We start from the raw sequence: 21272 nt of genomic DNA, 5'->3' as shown, positions 1-21272 counted from the left end.
GTGTAACCCTCATTTAAAATGAATAACCACCTTCAAAACACAGACAGGCTCTCTGCAGGCTCTTCCCAGGTCACCCAGCTGGAAGGAGCTCTCTGGAGCATGGCACCAGCCCTTTGATGCCTCTCTCATCCCTCTCTCATTCCCTGCCTGCTGTTTCCATTCCCCTCACTGTGGGCTCCTCAATCTGCACAGAATGATTTCCAATTACGTTTTTGTTGCTGAGGGCATAAATCTCCTCTCCAGACTGCTTTGCTTCATGCCCAGGCAGAGCTGTGGTGCTGGTGGGAGAGAACCAACCAAGCCAGGCTCAGGCATTTTATGCCTTGTTTATTTTATGGTGGCCCTTTCCTCCCCTCCTTGACAAGAAATGACCTCATTCTGCTTTAATATTCTAACAGCAGCGATTTTCAGTCCTTGAATCCTTCATCTGAGGCCAGTTAAAAGCTTCTGACCCGAAGCAGCAGTCCAGTGTAGCCCAGGAAACATTGATTACACGTGGAGTGAGCCCAGAGCTTGTTTTGATGTTGATGAGCTGGGAAGGGAAGCGTCTCACCCTGCTTCCTTTAAAAAAATAAACCCAACAAACCCAACTGAGCCCCACTCTGTGCTGAGCCCACAGGATCATCATTATCCTGAAGTGCACTAAGTGGATAATTGAACTAATCCACACTGTGAGGAAGGCTCTGATGAGCCAAAGCTTTTATAACCAACTCTCTACAACAGCTCTGCTTTTTTTTTTTTCCCCCTTTTTCCATGCAAGTAATTTGTTGCATCCCTCAGCATGCACGGATGTATTGATTAAAAAGCCCTTTCTAGCTCTGTCTGTGTCTCAGAAGGGCTCAGTCCTCACTGGGCACAGGGATTTCATCAGTACCAGTGGAGCAGAGGTGGCTCAAGCAGTGCAACACCTGCACAGGGCAAAGGCTGTGGGATCTCCCTTTGGAGATACTGAAATTATTTCTTCATGGCCTGATGTGTTTCCCAGCAGGTGGAAGCTGAGCTGGAGGGGAAATGTGGCCTCCTGGGTGGTTTTTGTCCGTGAGGGAATGGAGCAGAGCAGGAATTAAGGATGCAGAGCTCACTCTAAATGCAAAGTGCCTCTGGTTTGTGAATTTGTGAACTGGGGGGTCCAGGCAGCTCCTCTGCCTTGTGCAAATACTTAGCAGGGAATAAAAACCTTGCAGCAAGGTGCTTGTGATTTAAATAATTTAACCAGGCAGAGGGGCTTGAGGAGGAGGGGAGCCCAGTACTGAGGCAGAAAGAAGAAATTGCTGCAGTTTCTTTTTTCTTCTTTTATTCTGCAGAGAGAAATCTTATTCCTGATTAAATCCCCCTATGTTCCCCCCAACTCCTTGGCCCCCATGGTTTGTTGCTGGGATAGAGCTCTTGCTGCAGATAAACAGCTTTTTTTCCTTCAGTGCACTAATATTGGAGATAAACTCCCTGTGGAGCACTGCCCCGCTCTCAGCATTCCTTTCTCCCACATTATTTTGCACACTGGCAATATTTAAAATTTAAAAGATTCTTTTATGATGCTTCTGTGTCCACTTTATGCCCACCCTGAAGAATCCAGCCCATAAACTGAGCTCTTTATTTCTCCAGCCCTTTGAAGAACTCAGATCAGCAGCTCTCAGCACTGCCTTGTCCTGTTTTTTTCCTGGGCATTCAACCTGGACAGAGGAAAAATACAATACTGGGATTTTATTAAACATGATCATTTATTTTGTTTATGGATAGCTCCTTTATTTCAAACAGAAATATTCCATATTCACTGGAAAGTTTTCTTTTCATGCCTGTTGGAAAGAGTTAGAATTAAAAAAAAAAACAAAACCAAAACAAAACCATAAGGAAAAAAGGCTTACATGCAAATCATACTGAGTGTTGCCAAATGTATTAAAAGTAGCAGAGTTTTTTCTAAGTTACCTTCTTGCAAATGGAGCACAAACAACCACTGAAGCCCCTCTGGAAAAATGGACAGAGCCAATGGGACCAAAAGTCTGTTTGCACCCAAGAAAAGCCAAGCTGGAGTCACTGCTGGGAGCTGCTCAGGGGAAGGGCTTGGAACAGAAGGATGCTCCCTCTGCAAAGGGTGTCAGGTCTGCTCTCTTGGAACATGCAGAACAGGAAGCTTTTCCCACTTCTCTGCCCCTCCCCAGGTCTGGGATCCAGTGAAATTCCTGTTCCAAAAAGCCAAAATGCACATTCCAGCCCTGCTGCTCTGGGCTGATCCATTTCCCATCTGAAGCACAATCAAACCCAAAGCCCTGCCTTAGAAAAAACTGGAACATTTTCGAAACAAAGCACTTGTGGTCCAGGGGGCAACAGCCATGGCCAAGTGACCCAAGGCCTTCTGAGGCTTTAGATCCCAGCTGGCTGTGTGGCAGTGAGAGGGGATGAACCCCAGGGCTGTTTTACCTTTTGTAACCCTTCAGTACCGTGTTCTCTTTTTGTCAGTGATGCTCCAGAGCCCAGGATTTGTGTGTCCCTCCCAGAATGGAGCAGATGCTCTCATTAAAAGCTCAGGAAGCTGATAGGAAACTGGATTTTACTGAAGAAATCCTGGGCAGGCACAGGTGCCACTGGTTTTGGTAAGGCTGCAGGGTGAGGGTGCTGTCCAGGCACGCTGCAGGCTGGGATTTATCCCTGCCCCAGGAAAACAAAGCTCTCCCTCTGGGCTGGGCTCACAATATTGACAGGAACACCCCTGGGTTGTGTATGAGCAGCTTTTTGCTGTGTTTCAGCAGCCACGCCTGTCACCAGTGATCCCCGAAGTCAGGAGTGGGAAGGATTGAAGGTTTATCCCATCCTTTGGGGTGGCTGCTGTCTGTCCATGCACTGAGGAAAGGGAGCCCTTCCCTGCACAGCCTCCCTGCTCCCTTCTCCTGCCCTTCTGAGGTTTTGCAGCCCCTTGGAGAGGCATTTCTGAGAGAGCCAAAAGCACAGCAACACCACGAACGCTTCAAAACACCCGGCCAGCTTTTGGGAAATACAAACACTCACGCAATCACTTGGACGTGTTCTCTGAGAAGAAAACCGCTGACATCCGTGGCACAGGGGGAAGGCAGCAGCTGGGACTCCTGCAGCACCCAGGAGTGGGGAACACACCCTCCCAGCTCCGAGGTTTGAAGTCATCCTTGCTCAAGGTGCCCACCCAAGGGCTGGACATCATGTCTGCGGCGTGGCAGCACCTCGCTGTGAGCCAGGGAACTCCCCATCCTCGGCTTTTCTGTCCGTGTGCCCCGAGTCCGTGCTGCCAGCCTGGCCTGGCCCAGCCCTCAGCTCCTCCTGGCTGTCCCCCAGCCCCTCCTGCCCCTCCAAATCGCTGACCTGCCCTTCCCCAAACTCCAGGATGGTCGGCAAGTTGCCCTGCTTGGGACAACGCCTCTTCAGGCTGACCAGGAACGGCTGGGGCAGCGAGAAGATATCCACGTTGTTGCCCAGATCGATCCAGGTGACGCTGGGGAACTTGCTGGGGTCCTTGAGGGTGTCGGTGAGGTCCCTGAGGATGGCCTTGGTGAGGCGGTTGCCGTTGAGGGCCAGCGTGGTGAGGTGGGGCAGGCGGCCCAGGGCGGGCAGCAGCTGCAGCAGCAGCTCGTCCGTCAGCTCGGTGAAGCACAGCTCCACCGTGTCGATGTGCTCTGAGCTGTGCTCCAGGTAGGACGTCACCCTCTCCACGTCCTTGGGGCTCAGAGGGATGCCCGACAAGTCCACCGTGTTGTCCTGAGGTTTCCCCATCAGCACGGCCTTCAGGCTGCGAGGGGAGAGGCAAGGGCACGCAGGGGTTAATGTCGAGACCCTGGGCAATGGGAGTTTTTAGGGTTTCTGCACTGTGCCCCAAGAAAACCCCACATCTGACCTGAGGATCTGACCTGAGGCCTCAGAACAGGCTTCCAAAACTGACTGACAGCACTGGCCTTGTGGTGTGTGATTCAAACAGAACCCTTGTGGCCCTGATCTTCTCCAGCCTCCTGATGTTTGCGTTTTTGTAGTAGGATTCCTCATGAATTCTCACAAAAACGAAGTGGTGTTTACATTCCTCTATGGAGAAGGGACAATTGATGGACCTCTGGTTTGACCAGTGTAGTTGGAGAGGTGGCAACCTCATTCTCCAATCCATGATCATTGCCCAAAATCTATTTAAATCCATGTAAAAAAATAAACTGCTCTCTCTTTTTGCCCTGACTGTGCATGTCCTTCATTTCATGTCCTCTAGCAACAAACTGCAATATCACAGGGTGGAAAACACAGAGTTTAGGGGTTTAGAATACAGTAATATATATATAAAGAAAGATGGAGGATTTAGGGCCTAAGCCAAGTCCTTCTTTTTCACCTTTTTCTTCATAGGTTTGGCTGGTATCTTGTAATTAGATAGAAAAATCCATATTGGGGCCACAGGTGGTTGGTTATGGGGTTAAAAGTAAAATAATTCAGGTGTCATTTCATAATTGGACAGTTTGTGCTTAAAGACCTTGTACAGAGATATATAAAGACAGAGCCACTTTCTACTTTGTTAGCTGGAACTCCCAGCTTGTGAGCCTGTATCATAGATAAAAATTAATAACATCTGAGTCTGAACACGAACTGCATCTCTTGAACATTTAATCCTGGCTGTAACAGAAGAACAGAAGATAAAAAACCCCACAGAGATTTAGCTGATACCCACTGGAACAGATTGATTCTCTTGCACAAACTGCCTTTTCACCCTGCTGCTGAGCAAAACCAAAATCTCCTGAACCCCCTGGTCAGAGCAGCCCTGGGCTGGTTCTGGGGGAACTGAGCAAACAAACCCCCAGAGAGGATTTAATCCCAACTCTCCCGGGCTGTTCTGAGCCAGCTCGTGGAAACCAGGGGGTATTTGTGTTAACAAACAGCTGGAAAAGCTCCCAGCCCTGCCATCAAAGTTGGCCACAGAACGGGCCCCAAATCCCAGGAAAAATCACAACCATTAAACAAATCCCTCGGGGCTTTAGTGGGGGATCACTTCCACCCACTTGGTTTCATCCTCACATTTACAAGGCTGTTCCATAGGGAAAACACTGATTTTTAAATTTTTTTCCTCTCCCCAGCTGGGGTTTTGCCCAATATAACACCAGGATTGGGAACAGAGCCCTTCACTAAGCTCAGACATTGGCAGGGTGCTGATTTATCCACGCTCACGCTGAGCTAAAAGCTCTCTCCCGTGGAATCAGATCAGAAAACGCTGTCATAAACAGGGATATTGATGTTTAGATCAAAGGGAATTAAAAGAAAGGGGTTTCCTCCTGGTTTAAATTCAGGGCACTGCTCTCAGGCTCGGCACAGATTGTGACATGTGTCGTGCTCTGAAGGAAAATTGGGATGTTCAGCCCAATTCCTTGCAGGAACAGCTCAGGGAAGATGAAGAGGCAGCCCCAGAGAGTGAGGAATTACAGCAAGAAATTTACACAGACACCTGGTGAGAAAACGATTTACAAAAATGTCAGTGAAATATTATCGGATGTCATGAGTCACCCCAAAAAAACCCCACAACCCAACAACAAAAAATAAAATCTTGAGATGAAAGGTTTGTCCTGAAATAATGGTGGTGGCAAGGATCATTATTAAAGTGCTTTTTCAAAATCCCTGCCCAAATTATGGCAGTCAAACACTGGGACAGAGATTTGGGAAAGGAAAGAATAATTTTAAAAAGCTGCAAATTCATGATAATTTTGAGTAAAGGGTTGGGAATCCCCACCCTCAGAGGAGGAATCAAGACAAATAAATACAATTGTTTAGCTTAAAGAAGGAATGTGACTTAGACAACAATATATTGTATATTGAATATCTGGCATTATTTTATATTTTAGATAAAATATTTTAGATAAAATATTGACATATAATGAGGATGAATAAAACAGAGGAGATGAGAATGAAATGCTCTTTTTCCATCCCTCTTAATGCAGGATCTGAGGACACCTCCTGATGCTGAAAGACTGAATCCTCAGGGGATAAAAGGAGCTCAAATTCCCCTCCAGCCACGGGACATCCCTGAGACCAAGGGCTTTGTGGGAGGTCCCAAGTGGGCAGGGCACTGCTGGGGCTGACAACGTCCAAAGTCATGGTAAGATTAAAAATAATGTTAAAAAAAGAAAAGAAAATAAAAGAAAATTGTGGAGGGACTGAATTTGAGGAGCAACCAAAATCCTGCAATTCACCCAAGGAGTGACCAGAATTGGAGTTGCCAAATTCTCCAAAATTTAGAGACAGGAAATTCCTCCTTTGGGCTCATCCTCTTTTTTTTTTTTTTTTACTGGATTTTCCCGACAGCCCGTGTGTGCACTGCTGTGATTGCTCCTGAGCTCGTGGTCACAAACTGTTTAAAGCCTCTGTTCCCCACAGCTTGGGAAGATTCCCTCCTTAGAGAGGGTAAAAGAGGATTTTTAAAATACATAAATCAAAATACGGAACTTTAAAGCCTCTTTTGAGCTTACCAATAAATTCATTAAAAATCCCTAAGTCTTTGCTGTTAGGAAAGCACCAGTGGGGATTAATTATCTTTTTGTTCCAAGAGCCTTCCCAGCTTTGCCAAGGTTTGCACTTTTCATGCCATAAACTCCAGACATCCCTGTAACATCACTGTCCTGCTGCCCAAATCCCAGCCTCTTCCTGCTGCAAGGGGTTGGATTTGGGAGGGCAGGGCCTGAAATGTGCCATCAAAATTACCTTTATTATGGCTGTTTATAAAAGAATTGTGGCTGCTCTGGGAATGCTCTGTGGGAATCACGACCCTAAACAGCAAATCCAAAAGAAAATCCCCAACATTTGGGCTGTTCCTTGGATTCAGCAGAGGAATTTTTAAGCATCTTAAGAGCAAATCTGGAGGGAATGCTGAAACTGTCCCTGAATTTCCCTCTGGCAGCAGGATCCCCACAGTGACCTGCTGTGCTGCTGCAGGAACAGCTCTGTGCTCTCACAGCTCCCCAAATCCCCAGATCCCCAAATCCCCAAATCCCCAGGTCCCCAAATCCCCAAATCCCCAGTCCCCAGGTCCCAGGTCCCTGCTGTCCCCGTGGCTCCACCCGGGCTGAGCTGGGGCTGGCTGATGGGGAAAGGGGATTCTGAGCTGCAGCAGAACTGCCCAGTGATGGTTTATCTTCTGTATTTCCAGATCCTGCCCAGGGGCACAGTCCTGAGCCCCACAGTCGTGTCCCACAGAGAGTCACCTCACAGTGTCACCTCACAGAGTGTCACCTCACAGTGTCACCTCACAGAGTGTCACCCCACAGAGAGTCACCTCACAGTGTCCCTCACAGAGTGTCACCTCACAGTGTCACCTCACAGAAAGTGTCACCTCACAGAGTGTGTCACCACACAGTGTCACCTCACAGAGTGTCACCCCACAGAGCAGTGTCACCTCACAGAAAGTGTCACCTCACAGAGTGTGTCACCACACAGAGTGTTCACCACACAATGTCACCCCACAGTGTCACCTCACAGAGTGTCACCTCACAGTGTCACCTCACAATGTCACCTCACAGAGATGTCACCCCACAGAGCAGTGTCACCTCACAGAGTGTCACCCCACAGAGCAGTGTCACCTCACAGAGTGTGTCACCACACAATGTCACCCCACAGTGTCACCTCACAGAATGTCACCCCACAGAGTGTCACCTCACAGTGTCACCCCACAATGTCACCTCACAGAGAGTGTCACCCCACAGAGCAGTGTCACTCCACAGAGCAATGTCCCCTCTCAATGTCACTCCAGAGCAATGTCACCCCCGTGCTGGGCCCATGTCTGCACTCCCTGACCATTCCCAGCCCGGCTTCTTGGATATCCCATGGAAATGCCACCCCTCCTCATCCCCTGCACCCCCCAGTCCCCCTGTGCCCCTCAGTGTCCCAGTGCCGTCCAGCAAAGGGACCCAATTAAACCTTTAAAAGCCACGAGCTGCTCAGAAAATGGATTTCTGTCACCCCCACCTGACCAATGTCCGAATCAGGGACAATTCAGCAGCTCCTTTGCACCCAGCCCCAGGAGCCTACGTTGGGATGGGGAGGGAAGGGAAAGGCTCTTGCTCTGTTTCAGAACCATCATTTCCCACCCCTCTCAACTTGTTTTTCATTTCCTGCTAAACAAACGCTAAAAATAAGCACTTGGGAGTCATCAAAATGCTTTGCTATAATGATAACTCTATTTAATTTAGTGCAAAAAAAAAAAAAAAAGAAAAAAAGTAAACTCCTGCTGTTGGAGAGCTCCACTTTCCTATCCCACCCTCCCCAAAATAAAATGTATTTATATCATCCTCTCAACGACACAATTTGCTCCCAAACCTCTGTTTTTATACAGAAAACTGCTGGAATTTTTCCAACAAACTCCACTCCAGCAGAATAAGGAGCTGCAGCTGCTGGAACCTGCATTTGCAGGAGAGGCAATTTGCACAAATGGCCAGAGAAAAACAATCAGGAATCCAAAGGAAAACAACACGTTGGGCTCATTGCTTCTGAAAGTGACTCCCTGGAAGAGAATTGGCCCGAAATAGGGATTTGTGTTACAATAAGAGAGTTTGCCATAAAACAAACAGCATTTTCTTCAATTTCTAAAACAGGAGGGGAAAAAGGGCTGGAAAGACTCTTGGAAAGGGACTTTTATGATTGGGTAGATACAAAAATACCCAAATCAGATTGGATTTACATGAGCAACTGCCCACAGGAGAGAGGAAGCTGGGCTGGGTAGGAAAAGGAACTTTAAATCCATTTGCAGCCCTCAGTGTCCAAAGAGGCCACAGGAAAAGAGATTCCTAATGATTTGCTCATAAAAGCACACAACTGGCTGCCAAGATGTTTAAAAGAAGTGAAAGGAGAGGAGGAAAGAAGAAAAGGGAGAGGGATGGAGAACAGCAGTGCTGGCCGGACTCCAGCACTCCTCTGGAAAGCAGGATGGAGGTTTCCCTCAAATCTGTAATTCCAGCCTCTTCCTTCGGTTTTGTTGTTTCTTTGTTTGATTTTGGGCAGGGATGACCCCGTTTACAGGCTGGATGTGACCCCAAAAGCGAGGGGAAGTGCCACTCCACAGAGTGCTCCTGCTCCTGCTCTGTCCCCTCACCAAAACTGAGCTTTGCCACGAGTCCATTTGCAGATGGAAATCGGGGCTGGTGTTAATTATTGGGGCTGGTGTTAATTATCTATCCCATCCTCCAGAGCCCGAGGAGTTTTGGGCTGGGGGAAACCACCCAGGCAAACAGCTCCAACTCACCTCTGCCCACCAAAATCCTCTCCCAAATATGCCCCTGGTGTTGTCAAACAACACAACAAAATCCAGGAATAAATTGTGGAGAACTCTCTGTATTCTCAGGCCCTCGCTGAGGTTTGAGGCTCACACTCAGCAGAAGATGTTTTGTGTTTCCTGTTCCTTGAACGAGCTGAATTCCATTCATACAAAGGGAAAAACCCCAGGATTTTTTTTTGGGGGGGTGGGGAGATGTGTGGAGAGAAGTTTCAGCTCTGATCCTCCAGCCCAGTTTTCTCATCAGAAAACAACCCAAAGAAATAATAATAATAATAAAAAAAACACCACCAAAACCCTCCAAGAAACCTTCTCCCAAAACTGCTCTTCCTGCAATTAGGGAGTGATCAGCTGCCAAAATGTGTGCCTGGGGCTTGGCTTTCCCTAAGATGTTTATTTTCCTGGAGCACAGATCACATTTGGAAGAGTTTAGGCAGAGTGAGGTCCCCCCTCGCTCTGATGAGAGCCAGAGCACGAGAGGCAGCCGCCAGCCCGGCTCCCAGGGCTCCCTGCCCCTCTCCCTCCCTGGAAAGGGATTTTTCCAGAGCCTATTTTCCCCCTATTTTCCCCTTTCCCCACCCCCAATCCTCAGCAGGTCCCTATTCCAAGCCAAATCCTGCTCTTCCCACCAAAATCCCAACAGCTCTGGTGTCTGAAGTGAAGCCCAGCGTGGATCCTGCCGTGCTCAGTGATGGCTCCAAGGGAAAACTCCAGCTCCTGCCCCTGGGCACAGCTGGTCTGGGGGGACAGGGACCCCTGGGATGGATCTGGGATGTCCCAGTGGGGCTGGTGGCCTCCAAGCACATCCTAAGGTCAGCAAACCCACCCCAGAGTGCTGAACATCCCAAAGAACATCCAGGGATTTGTGCTGGAGGAGCTGCAGCAGCCAAAGGATGAGGAGATGGACACAGTGAGGCAGCCAAGAGCCTCTCACCTGAGCTTTGGCCAGTTTTTAATCAGAATTTGCACATCTACTGAGCCAAAAAATAAAAAAGCTTTGTCTGGTCTGGTTTCTAATGCACAAACGCCAAGCAAACCCTGCTCCTGTGGCCATCCTCCTTCCCTGCAGGGGCCCACGGTGCTGCCAGGGCTTGGGATGGGGTTGGGATGGGGTTGGGATCCCTGGGATCAGGATGAGGGGGATTTGAGCAGTGTGGGGCTGCTCCTTCACACCCTGGAAATTCCAACCCTGGGAATCTGCTTCACATCAGCACCAAATATTGGCTCCCCCTGAGGCCAGCAGAACAAAGGCACCGCTGTCCCCTCAGTGAGGAACACCAGGACACAGCCCTGCTCCCTCCCTGCCTTCAGAAGGAAAAGGGATTTTTTGGGGTGGCTTTTTCACCTTCTGTCCCAATGAGAGGATTTCCCAGAGCCCCTCTCCTCTGTAACTGCGGCAGAGGTTGAAGCTGAAATTTTGGCACCCTGTGAGTCGCTTTCCCTGCTGGGCACGGGGGTTTTGGCGCAGTTATTTCATTTTAAGACCCCTTTCCCTGAGCCCAGGGGCAGCAGAAAGAGGCTGCAGCCATCCCTGCAAAGCCAAACAAAGGGGAAAATCCGGGCAGCAAAGCAAACTCCCTTTCCCCTGCTCTCTGCTGCTTTGGCAGGTTATTTCCCTGATGATGAGGGGGGATTTCAGCCTCCAGCTCTGCCCGAGGATGAAAACGGAGCAGGAGGAATGTGATCCTGTGCTCTGAGCAGCTCCCCCAGGCCCCACAGCACGGCGAATTCTGCTGGACAAGCAGGAAAACCACAAAAGCCTTCCCTGGATTTTCCCTGGCTGCCTGTTTGGCTTCTCTGCTCCAAGGCAGGCCCTCCAAAGGAAAATATTTTGCCTTTTTTCCCCCTCTGCTTTCTGCACCCACCAGTGACCAGTTTGTGTCACTGTGCTCCTTCCTGCTCAAGGAACGGCGCTGGGAAGATCAGCCCAGCTACAAATCTTCTGGATTTGCCCATGTTATGTCAAAACACACCTTTCTCCCCCCCTTTTTATTTTTTCTTTTTCTCCCCCTTTCCCCATTTTTTTCTTTTTTTCTTTCTTTTCTTTTTTTTTTTTTTTTCCCCTTCTTTTTTTTTTTTTTTTTTTTTTTTTTTTTTTTTTTTTTTTTTCCCTTTTTTCTTTTCTTTTTTTTCTTTTTTTTTCTTCTTTTCTTTTCTTTTTTCCCCCCCAAGTCTCCAGCTCATCATCTTTGGGATAACGAGCCTCATTGGAGATCCCAGCAGCTGAATAAAACAGGGAATTCAGGAGAGGACTGGCTCCAGATGGGAAATTCTGCCAGGAATAATCCTCATTCCCCAGAGCACACCAAGGTGGTTTCATCCCCCCAAAAAACCCAATTCCATCTCCCCAGTCTGGCGCTAATCCTGGATAAGAGCGAGTAAAACACCTGGAAGGACATATTTGGGCTGCACCAAATGGACCAGGACACGACTGCCATGTGTCAAAACACCGGCTGGCAACGCCTGGAAAAACCTCAGCGTGTCCAGGGGCTTTGGAAACCTTTTCCTGGAAGTGCCAAAAATCCCTTTTGAGATGCAAAAGAACCTTCTGTGCTTGGGATGCTCCAGAAGTTTGTTTTATTTTCTCTCTCCAGCACATCTCCCAGGAGTCCAGGGGTGTGTGATGAAGGGTGGCTGAGCCCAGGTTGTGCCACCCGTGGGGACACTCGGGACAGACAGGAATCCCTCGGTGACACAGCTCCCATTTGTTATTTTAAAGCGTTTAAAGCGTTATTTCCATTCAGAGAGAGTGGGAGGTGGGAATTCACCGCCGGGTTAAAAGTGATGGATGAGCTCACTACAAACACCTTCATTCACCGCCTGAAAGGGCTGGGGAAATAAAATGAATGTAAAGTGCGCCTAATCAAAGCTTCATCATCTGCCTTGATTGTCTTAATTGGGATCTATAGCCCGGGGTGACAGCCAGGCTGGGGGTTTGATGGGGAGTGATGCCTTTCCCCCATGGAGCAGCATGCAGCCTCAAAATTGCCCCTCACCACCCCAAAATAAAGGACTCAGGTGGGTTTGAGACGAGAAAAATCATCACAGAGTATCTGGACTTCTTCCAAGCCGGGCAGATGAGTTATTTTCCCAGCTGATTCCCTCCTTTAATAACAATTTCTACTGGTGGGTTCCCGGCTCCGCACGCCCAGTGGTGGGATGGATTTAAATAATCCCTGCCATGTGTCCGTGGAAAATCTCATTTCCACTCTGCCCAGAAGCAGAGGAGTAATTATTACCCCCCAAAAAAATTAAAAAAAAATTAACCCCCCCCCACTTTTACCATCTAAGGCCTTTCCTAATTAATCATCGGACTAAAAACCACATTTAAGGAGGAACAAGCACCCCAAGTGCAAGGGAAGAAAACCACCAGCTTATTCCTTGATCCAGCTGCAGAGGAGACAGGAAAAGGAGGATGAGGGTAGCTTGAAATGGAGGGTTTTAAATCCCAGGTAGTGCCTTAAAACCCCAAGTTCATAAGGCTGCAGCAAAAGTGCGAGAGGAAAGTCACTAGGGAGGGATGTCCTGCTGCTGTAAATCACCTCGGCCCAGCCTCGGGTTGTTCCTGCTTCATTTCCCAGCATTTCTGGCTGGCAGGAGCAGCAAAAGGCAGTTGGAGCCTTTGTCAGGGTGGATATTCAGCAGTGTGGGGGGATGGAGCTTTGAGCTGGGGTCAGCTGTTTTCAGTCCTGGGGCAGCCCCGACAAGGAGCAGGGCAAAGGGCTCATTTGACACATGGAGCCACTGGAACACCTCAAGTTTTGGATGTGCCAGGCCTGTGCCACCACCCCGGTGGCATTTCACGTGAATTATTTACAGCTCAGCTCCAGCAGCTTCCAATGCAGCTCTTGGTGAATGCCAGCTCCTGGCTGCAGCCTCTCCAGGGGCAGGGATAACCTCTGCCCCAGCCAAACTCGGCTGGAAAAAGAGCTCATTCCCAGCCCAAACCTGCTCTCAGCAGCAAGGAGTGATCTCAGCACCTGCTCCCTGGGGTTTGCTCAGTTTTCCCAGGAAGCAGATCCCACAGCTCCCACTCCAACAGGAGCAGGAAAAATCAGATTTCCCCAGGACACCATCAATAATTATCTCCCTGGAGTTATTTCAGGGGAACCTGGAGGCATTTAAAAGATGTGGAGATGTGTTCTTGGCTTCGTGCTGGACTGGATCTCAGAGGGTTTTTCCAGCCTTGATGATCCCACGGTGGGGGCAGTCTCCTCTAATTAGAGCTCATAGCTCTAATTGCTGTGAGCCACACGGTGCAGAACTATTTCTCAACCACAGCCCCCATAAATCTTTACTCCCCCGGATTTGCAGCACTCCACCTTTCCCCCCACACCAGGCATTTCATCTGTTCACAGTTTAGCCCCTTTTCAAAGGTCTCTGACTCTCTAAATTCAACCAGAAGCATCACAACGTTTTCCTCCCAAGCCTCTGGAGTGTGCACCGTGCTGTTTCACGGCTTGTCCTGAATTCTCTCGGCTTTTGGACCCTTCACCATCACCCAGCAGGGAGAACTGGGTGGAAAAGGAATTCCTTGGGTTTGTTTTCAGCCTCAGTTTTGCTGTAACACTGGGAGCAGCTCAGGACATCCTGTGCACTGTCAGCTCCATCCCTCCTTGCCTGACACCCTGAATTTATACCCCACTAGCCTGAAAAGAGAATTATTTAACACCAAAGCATCGACTTTAAAATGACACAGCTTTTTTTTTTTTCTTTTCTTTTTTTCTTTTTTTCCTTAATTCCTCTCTCATTCAAGACATCCATCTCCAGCTGGATGGAATTCCTCCCTTCTTCCCACTCAGCCTGCTCTGGACGATTGCTGGTCTGTTCCTCCTCTCCCCTCCAACATTCCCAGCAGGACAAAACACTTCACCACGGTTTTTGCATGGTCACAAAGCCCTGGGGCTGCCAGAGGGGATGTTCACACATTAAATAGCATTTTTGGAGAAGAGATTCACTGGAATTTCTACACAACAAGGAGCTCCAGGGGGCTGCAGAGGGTTGGGATTTTCCATTTTCCCTTTTTTTCTGGGAAGCAGAAACATTTAACTCCAGGTTTACCTCTCCATCCCACCCAAACACAACCACTGGGGTTCCACAAAAAAAAAAAAAAAAAAAAAAATCCCAAATCCCAGCCAGGCACAGGCAAAGGACCAGCCCCAAGTGCTGCTCCCGTTCAGAAATCCTGGGAAATGGATTTTGCACCGAGTTTGGAAGTCACCGAGGCCATCAGAGGGCACAGCAGGGACTGTCCCTGCAGCCAGGCATGTGCCAAAGGGAATAAACTCAAGGGGCTGCATCGTGTGGAGGAGCACTGGGAACAGAACAACTGACAGGGCAAATCAGGGTTTGTTCCCAGCCCAGCCGTAAGAGAAAGAGAAAAGTCACATCTTGGAGCAGCTATAAAAAAGTCCAAAGAGTCCCCGAGTAGGCAGATGGAGGCAATGCCCATGGCCACGGAGGAGAGTGAGGTGAGGAGGACAGAGGGGATGAAAGGCATTCCTGAGATAAAATTACACCCAGTTATTTTCCCCCAGCTCCTTATTGGTACCTCAAAAAGCTCTTTGTTATTTTTTTTTTTTTCTTTCTCTCTGTGTGTCCTGAACCTCATCCAACTCCTCATTTGCTGTGTGGGGAAAACCAAATCCCTGTTGGGACCAGCCCCCTCCTGCTCTTCAACGCCACAAATTCCCAAACTTTTTGCCAAAAGCACAGAGAATATCCCCAGATTTATAAAGCTCACAGAGCCCTGAGTGAACCCCACCAAACCAAAGGTGTCTCCCAAGGGTTTTCCACTCTCCTCTCCCCAAAATCTTTGCTCGTTCCTGTGTCACTCCAGGTCCTCCCATCACATTAAGACATTTTATTAGGGAAGATTACTCAGTGCCTGTGGTTAACCCTCCCCATTCCCAGCCATCCAAAGGGATTTCCCTTTGCACCAACAGCTCTGCTGTCCCCTCAGCACAGCCAAGCTGGTGACAAGTGACAGCCACACGTCAGACACCTTGCAGGACCTTTTTGGTGGCCATTCATATTCCCAGAGAAAGCCTCGTCTGCCTTGGCCAGGCTGGGATTTAAATGCTGAATTTCAGGAGTAAACAGGGATTAAATCCGAATTTCCAGCCCTCAATCACAAAAGTAGGTGTGGGACGTGCTCAGATGTGGCCCCTCACAGGCTCTCAGGGCAATTAACAGAAATTAAAGCGCAATTAGGCACAATCTTTCTGTGCTGCAGGAACACAGAGGGGAACAGCCACCAGACACGAGCAGACAGGAGCTGGAATTCAGTGCCACCTGGGAGCGAACCCCCAAAGCAGGAATGGATCTCCTGAGGAGGATTCCTGGACTCAGTGACCACACAAAGTTCACTTTGTGTGATGTGACCCAGCCAAAAATCAGCAGCTCCACCAGGAGCAGCTCTGAGCCTCCCCCAGCTCCTCCTGAGGGATGCAGGACTCATCTTTAGGGCAGAGCATCCCTCTGCTTCCCAACCTGAACAACCACCAGAGCTTTGCTTTTCTCCACACCCAGAGCCTCAGGCCGCGCTGGGAAGAGCAGAGGGGTTTGGGAATCGCCCGTTTTCCACTGCAAAAGCTGGAACACTACCCCCACCAGCCAGATCACTGAGTGCTGAGCTATGGCACCCTGTGTCCTCTCTCTGCTCCCTGGGACAGCCGCGGAATGCCCATGGAATGACAATCCCATGGACACGGCGGGATCGCCCACACACACATCCCAAAGGCTCCACTCCCACATTCCCTGCCTCCTGCAGCACACACACAGAAATGGGATGTTAATGGCCAGGAGACCCTGCAGAGTCCTGCTGCAGCCTCCTCCCACCGCCTGGATTTGTGCTGGATGCTCTGAAGGAACCGTTTGTTGCAGGAGCTGCAGCTCCTCTCGCTCGCCCACCAGCTGCCACAGCAGAGGAGGATTCCCAGCCACAAACATTCCCTTTCTGTTTTTCCAAAGGGCTTCTCCCACCAGGAAAAACTCACTTTTACAGGATTTTTTTCTTTTCTCTTTGTAAAGCAGCGCGAGCAGGCGCTGCCAACACGAAAGCCCAGCATTCCTGCAGGACGAAATGTTCTGTGCCCCCGGTGAAATCGGGAGTGGGATGCTGAAAGATCATTCCTGCCATCAAAATAAGGCTGTTCAACCTCTGTAAATTCACTCTGAAATCCAAACACCTTCTGTTCTAACGGGCTGTGCACCTGCTGGATGCCAAATGCCATGGAGAGGATCCAACCCTCAGGTAAACAGGGTTAACCTGCCACAGCCTCCCAGAGCCTCCACGTTTCCAAAAACTGTCCAAATTAATAATTTTCCCTGCTGTTTTCAAGGTGATTTCTAGTGGTTTCACATCAGAGGGTGGAAGGAGTTCAGGCTGAGTCCCGAGTGTCACCAGCAGAAAGGACAAGTGGCAAACAAAAGAATGGCTGGAGCTCAGGAGAACCAGCTGGAAAACCCAGGAAAATGGAGAAAAGGATCAGCTCCTGGCTCTTTCCAGGTGCCAGCACCAGGGGATTTGCATGAATGAGGGTTGGGAGTTGTAAAACAATAAATGGGCTTAGAAAGTGCAGAAAGTCACCTGCTTGTGGACATTTGGGGTTTCTCTGCTTATTGCGAGCAGCAGTAGAGTTAAAAAATCCACGAATTTAGGTCCAGATTGACCCCATTTAATTCCATTTAAACTGAGCTGCTTCACCCTAAATTCTTCCTCGCTATGTGCAGGGCCAGCAACAAGAGTTGTGGGGAAAAAAAAATTTAAAAAATTTTAAAAATTTGAAAAAAAAAAAGGGTTTATCTGCTGTAAATTCAAACGTGAATATTTTGATATGCCTTCACCTGGTGGCCGCCACCCTCATCCTCTCTGCTGGTTCCTACCACAGCCGGGAAAGGCAGGGGATATCCCCAGGGGATGGTTTCCCCTGGGAAACACCTCCCCTCCCAGCCCCAGCTCCACAGGGATTCCAGGAGCTTCGATTCCCGATTTTCCCTTTGTGATGCTGTGACAGGGCGCTTGGCAGCAGCAGGAGCAGGGAAATTCCAGGATTTCAGCCTCGCTGGTGCAGCTCTGGGCTGGAATCCTGTCCCCAGGCAGAGCCAGGTGCAGAGAAATGACCTGAGCAGTCTGGCTTCACCCCGCTGCTCTTGGCTCTCGCCGGTTTTCATCCCTGGATGTTTTAATGTATTCCGAGGGAGGCGCGGAGACAGCGAGGGAGAGCCAGACAGATTTATAATGTGCCAAAAAATAAAGGTCATTTGGCAGAGGTTTGGGTGCTGCTGTGCCAAGGCTGGGAATGTCTGTCTGGATTTAAGGAGCACACCCAGCCTGGGAGGAGTTGGGATTGGGAAGCACAGCCGCCTTCTTCTCTGCCTGGCCAAAAAATCAGCCCTATCCTCTGTCCCCATCCTCCTCCCACTGCTCTGCTTCCCATTGTCACCTGCCATGGATACGGTGGTGTGGGATGAGGAAAGCGATTTTCCCTTTCACACACACATGGAAAGGTGGGTCCGTGATATTGCGGAGTTCCTGCCACACGTGGCAGCAGGGCTGGGTCAGGGCAGTGCCAAAAGCTGGGAATGGGAGCTCAGGATTCCCTTGGGAACAGCACAGGGCACTTGGACACCCCAGCCCGGAGCAGGATGCTCTCGATAAAATCCCTCTTTTACGGTATTTTGAGCTTAACAAAAGACTGACTTCACCTTCCAGAAAAGGTTCAACTCAGAGCCACCTCCTAAAAGAGCATCCAAACCAGAAATCCAGGGAAATCCCACCCTGCAAAGCCTGGCTGGGGCAGAACCAGCAGCCCTGAGGTCACTTCTGTGCGACCAGGGCTCGCTGACAGCCCAAACCTCTTCCCAAAACCTCCTCCCCAAACCTCTCCCTGTCCCTAAAGCCCTGGGAAACCTCAGGCTGCTCCAAGGACAAGCTGCAGATAAAACCTCGCAAACCCGCTGCTCATCCCGGCCTGGGGATTAAGGGCAGGGATTGCTAATTAAAGACAGAGGGGCACACAGAGCAGGGCTCGAAATCTTTTCCTTTTCAAGGGTTTCGTGTGTTCTTGGGGCTGTAAAGAGCTCCGCGATGTGTGACTGGATCAATGCCCCGATGGGGTGAGAAGCGCGTGAGCATTTTCATCCTAATTAATGAGGGTAATGAGCTGCTGGGTCATCCCAGCTCCGTGTGCTGGGACACAGCCCGGCAGCTCCAACACTCCCAATTCCTGCTGCTTTGTTGGAAACTGCAAATCCTAGCCATCAATACACCTTAAAAACCACCCCAAAAGTGGGTAACGCTGCTAATGAAACCCGTTTGTCCGCGTTTGGGTCTCCCAGGACAGCGCTTTGTAAGGAGCTGAGCCAGATCCCTGGGAGATGTGCTCCTAATCCTACCTGGCCACTCAATCATTTATTTCCTTGTGTCTGTTTTTCCTCCTCAGGAAAAAAAAAACCACCACAGTTTTTTCACCACAGTTCCTCCCTCTCCTTACCTATCCCAGTTTTTTGTTTTTTTTTTTCATTGGATTAATTCCTTCTACAGCTCCATTACAACCCAAACTCCACCGAGATCACTAACCAACACCTGGACACAAATCCTGACTCTCCCAGGCGGCAGCTTCCTTTCTATTTCTCGCTTCCTTAAGCAAAAGTAATAAATAGATAATGCCCAACATCAGGAAAACAAGCAGCTTTTCTATTCCCTCATCCAGAGGTTTCTCGGCTCTGCGGATCCAGGATGACAACAGATGGGAATAAGGAGGAGCTTCGCTGGATAAGGAGAGGGTATTTGGGTGTTTTTTCCCCTATTTTTAACGAATCGTAACCTGTGTAAACTGCAAGCCACGGTGTGCATGCTGACACAGGGCTGCGCGTTAATTACCAGCTAATTAGGAGCTCTTGGAGCGCTTTGGGAGACAAGGGATGTTTGGAGGATGGATGGCTCAGGTTTTCCAGACCATTCCTCCTCCCCGGGACTGAAATGCTGCTCTGCACAGGGAAAGGAAGGTGGGAACAGAGGAAAACACCTCTGGGGAGCAAGAAGGAACCAGAAATGAGGGAAATGCTGCTGAGGTTGGAGAGGAAGGAGGAATCTGGAGGATGGGACACTCCAACCTCCCAGCTCGGAGCACTTCCCTTCATCCCGGTGGATTTGTTCCTCCCGTCGCCGCAGAGAGCAACAGGCAGCTCCCAAATTTGCCAAAAATCACGAGAAATGCCCCTTCCCACTGTCCCCAGCCCCGTGTGGTGGCCCTGAGGGGGGTGGCAAGGCCACTTTGGGGACAGTGACCCAGCGGGGACTCACCAGGACTGCGGCTCCTCTTCATGATGCCCTGGCGTCTCCACTGCGAGTGCGGGCTCAGGTGGTAGGTGAGCTGCCGGCAGAGCTTCTCCATGGCTCCCAGAGAGTCCCCTTCCTGCAAAAAGCACGGAGGGGACACGGGCTGAGGGCTCTGCGGCATTGTCACCACACCCAGGGGCTGCTCCCAGCCAGAGCGGCTCCAGCCGGGAAACCTCAAGGGACCAGCCTCAGAACTGTCCAGAAAGGGGGGAAATAAAGGTCTCGGATTGCTAAGATTCTGCAGGAATATCATCATCATCATCATCATCATCATTATTTTGTTATTCCACCCTTACCGTTTGACACCACGCAACAGCTTCCAGCACTAAAATTTGGCAGAGATTGATTAAATTTGGTTAAATACCACCTTCTTCCCAGAGGCTTCGAGAGTTTGGTGGAATCTTGGGAAGAGAAAATCTCAGGACATTCGATTGTCAGGAGAAATAAAAACATGAAGAAACACGGCATCATCTTGATTTTGACTCGAATTTCCACCAGGGGATTTGAGGTGGAAACTCCAGACTCAGGGATCCCAGCAGGACACAGGGTGTGGAAAATCTGGGAACCAGGAGCCACTTCCCACCTGAGCCTCTGATTCCCAGGAAATCTGAGTTTATAGGAGTACAAAACCACCCCAAATCAGGGTTTTAATGCCCCAAATTTCATTCCTCAGCTCCTCTCCCACTGCACACCCTGTGGCAAAGAACCAGCCCCGGGTCTGGATGAACCCTGAGAGGCTCAGCCCGTGGAGTCAACACCGAGAAAATGAAGAAAGACAAGATTTTCCCTCCCATTTCCCACTGGGAAGCCTGGAAAAACAGGGCAATTCCTTCAGGAGAGCCTCAAAACATTTTGGGAAGGCAACACTGCCAGCAACACCTCCCTGCCTGTGGGAGCACCAGCCCCAACAGGAGAAGAAAACACCACAGATTTTGACACCTCTCTCTCTCTATATATATATATTTATTTTTTTTCTGTACCCACAGCGAGCTGCCAGGTGCCAGCAGCTTTCATTTCATCTGCTTTTCTTTTTATTTTATTTTTTTTTAAGCATTTCAGCAGCCCCTAAAACAGCAGAATGAGTGGGGTTTCCAGCTCTGAGCCCTCCCTGGAAAAAAAAAAAAAGAGTGCTGAAAAGGGAACAATGTGCTAAAATCGTGGGGGAAGGACACCACGGTGCTGGCTTTTTTCATTTTTTTGTGCTGCAAATTGCCTCCAAAATAACCCTGGAAGAGACAATTCCAGCTGTCTCCAGCGTTATCCCAGCTGAGCTGCTGGGGAAGCGAAATGATTCACAAGAGGAAGGTGGAGGAGAAGCTGAGAAAGTCAAAAGAAAAAAAAAAATTTTTTTGCTGTTTCAGACGAGCCATGGCCATCTTGCCTCTCCAGTGAGAGGTTTTGGTTTTGTTTTTTTTTCCCCTCAAGCAGCTCCCAGACCTCCAGGGAAGCTCAGCCCTGGACTTCCCATCAAAGCAATTCCAGAATAATTCAGCCTGAAGGAGTTCAGCTCAGCAAACTCAGCCCTGGCACTCTGAGAGCTCCAAGGAAAGGGACAGCAGCAGGACAAGGAATATTTGAATCCTTTCCCCACATCCAGCTCATCCCTCCGTGGCCATCCCGACCCTTGCAGCCCTTTTCCTTCCCAAGATCAACTCCCAAGCCCTGCAGCTCCTGGGATATTTC

General features: G+C 49.4%; 1 protein-coding gene across 1 annotated transcript in view; it reads right to left on the bottom strand.

Moving 5' to 3' along the window:
* Positions 1-3014: 3014 nt before the first annotated feature.
* Positions 3015-21272, bottom strand: part of LRRC75A (leucine rich repeat containing 75A) — a 58881-nt gene continuing 40623 nt past the window's right edge. Inside the window, exons 3-5 of the mRNA XM_066333287.1 lie at positions 19563-19665; positions 9065-9074; positions 3015-3751 (exon numbers count right to left, since the gene is read on the bottom strand). Coding sequence (XP_066189384.1) covers positions 3166-3751; positions 9065-9074; positions 19563-19665 — 699 coding nt within the window. The 3' untranslated portion in view covers positions 3015-3165. The remainder of the gene's footprint in view (positions 3752-9064; positions 9075-19562; positions 19666-21272) is intronic.

Source organism: Sylvia atricapilla, chromosome 20 (genome assembly GCF_009819655.1).
Source record: "Sylvia atricapilla isolate bSylAtr1 chromosome 20, bSylAtr1.pri, whole genome shotgun sequence".
Classification (NCBI taxonomy): domain Eukaryota; kingdom Metazoa; phylum Chordata; class Aves; order Passeriformes; family Sylviidae; genus Sylvia; species Sylvia atricapilla.
Note: the sequence above shows the minus strand (reverse complement) of the source record. Positions and strands in the feature narration are given on the sequence as shown.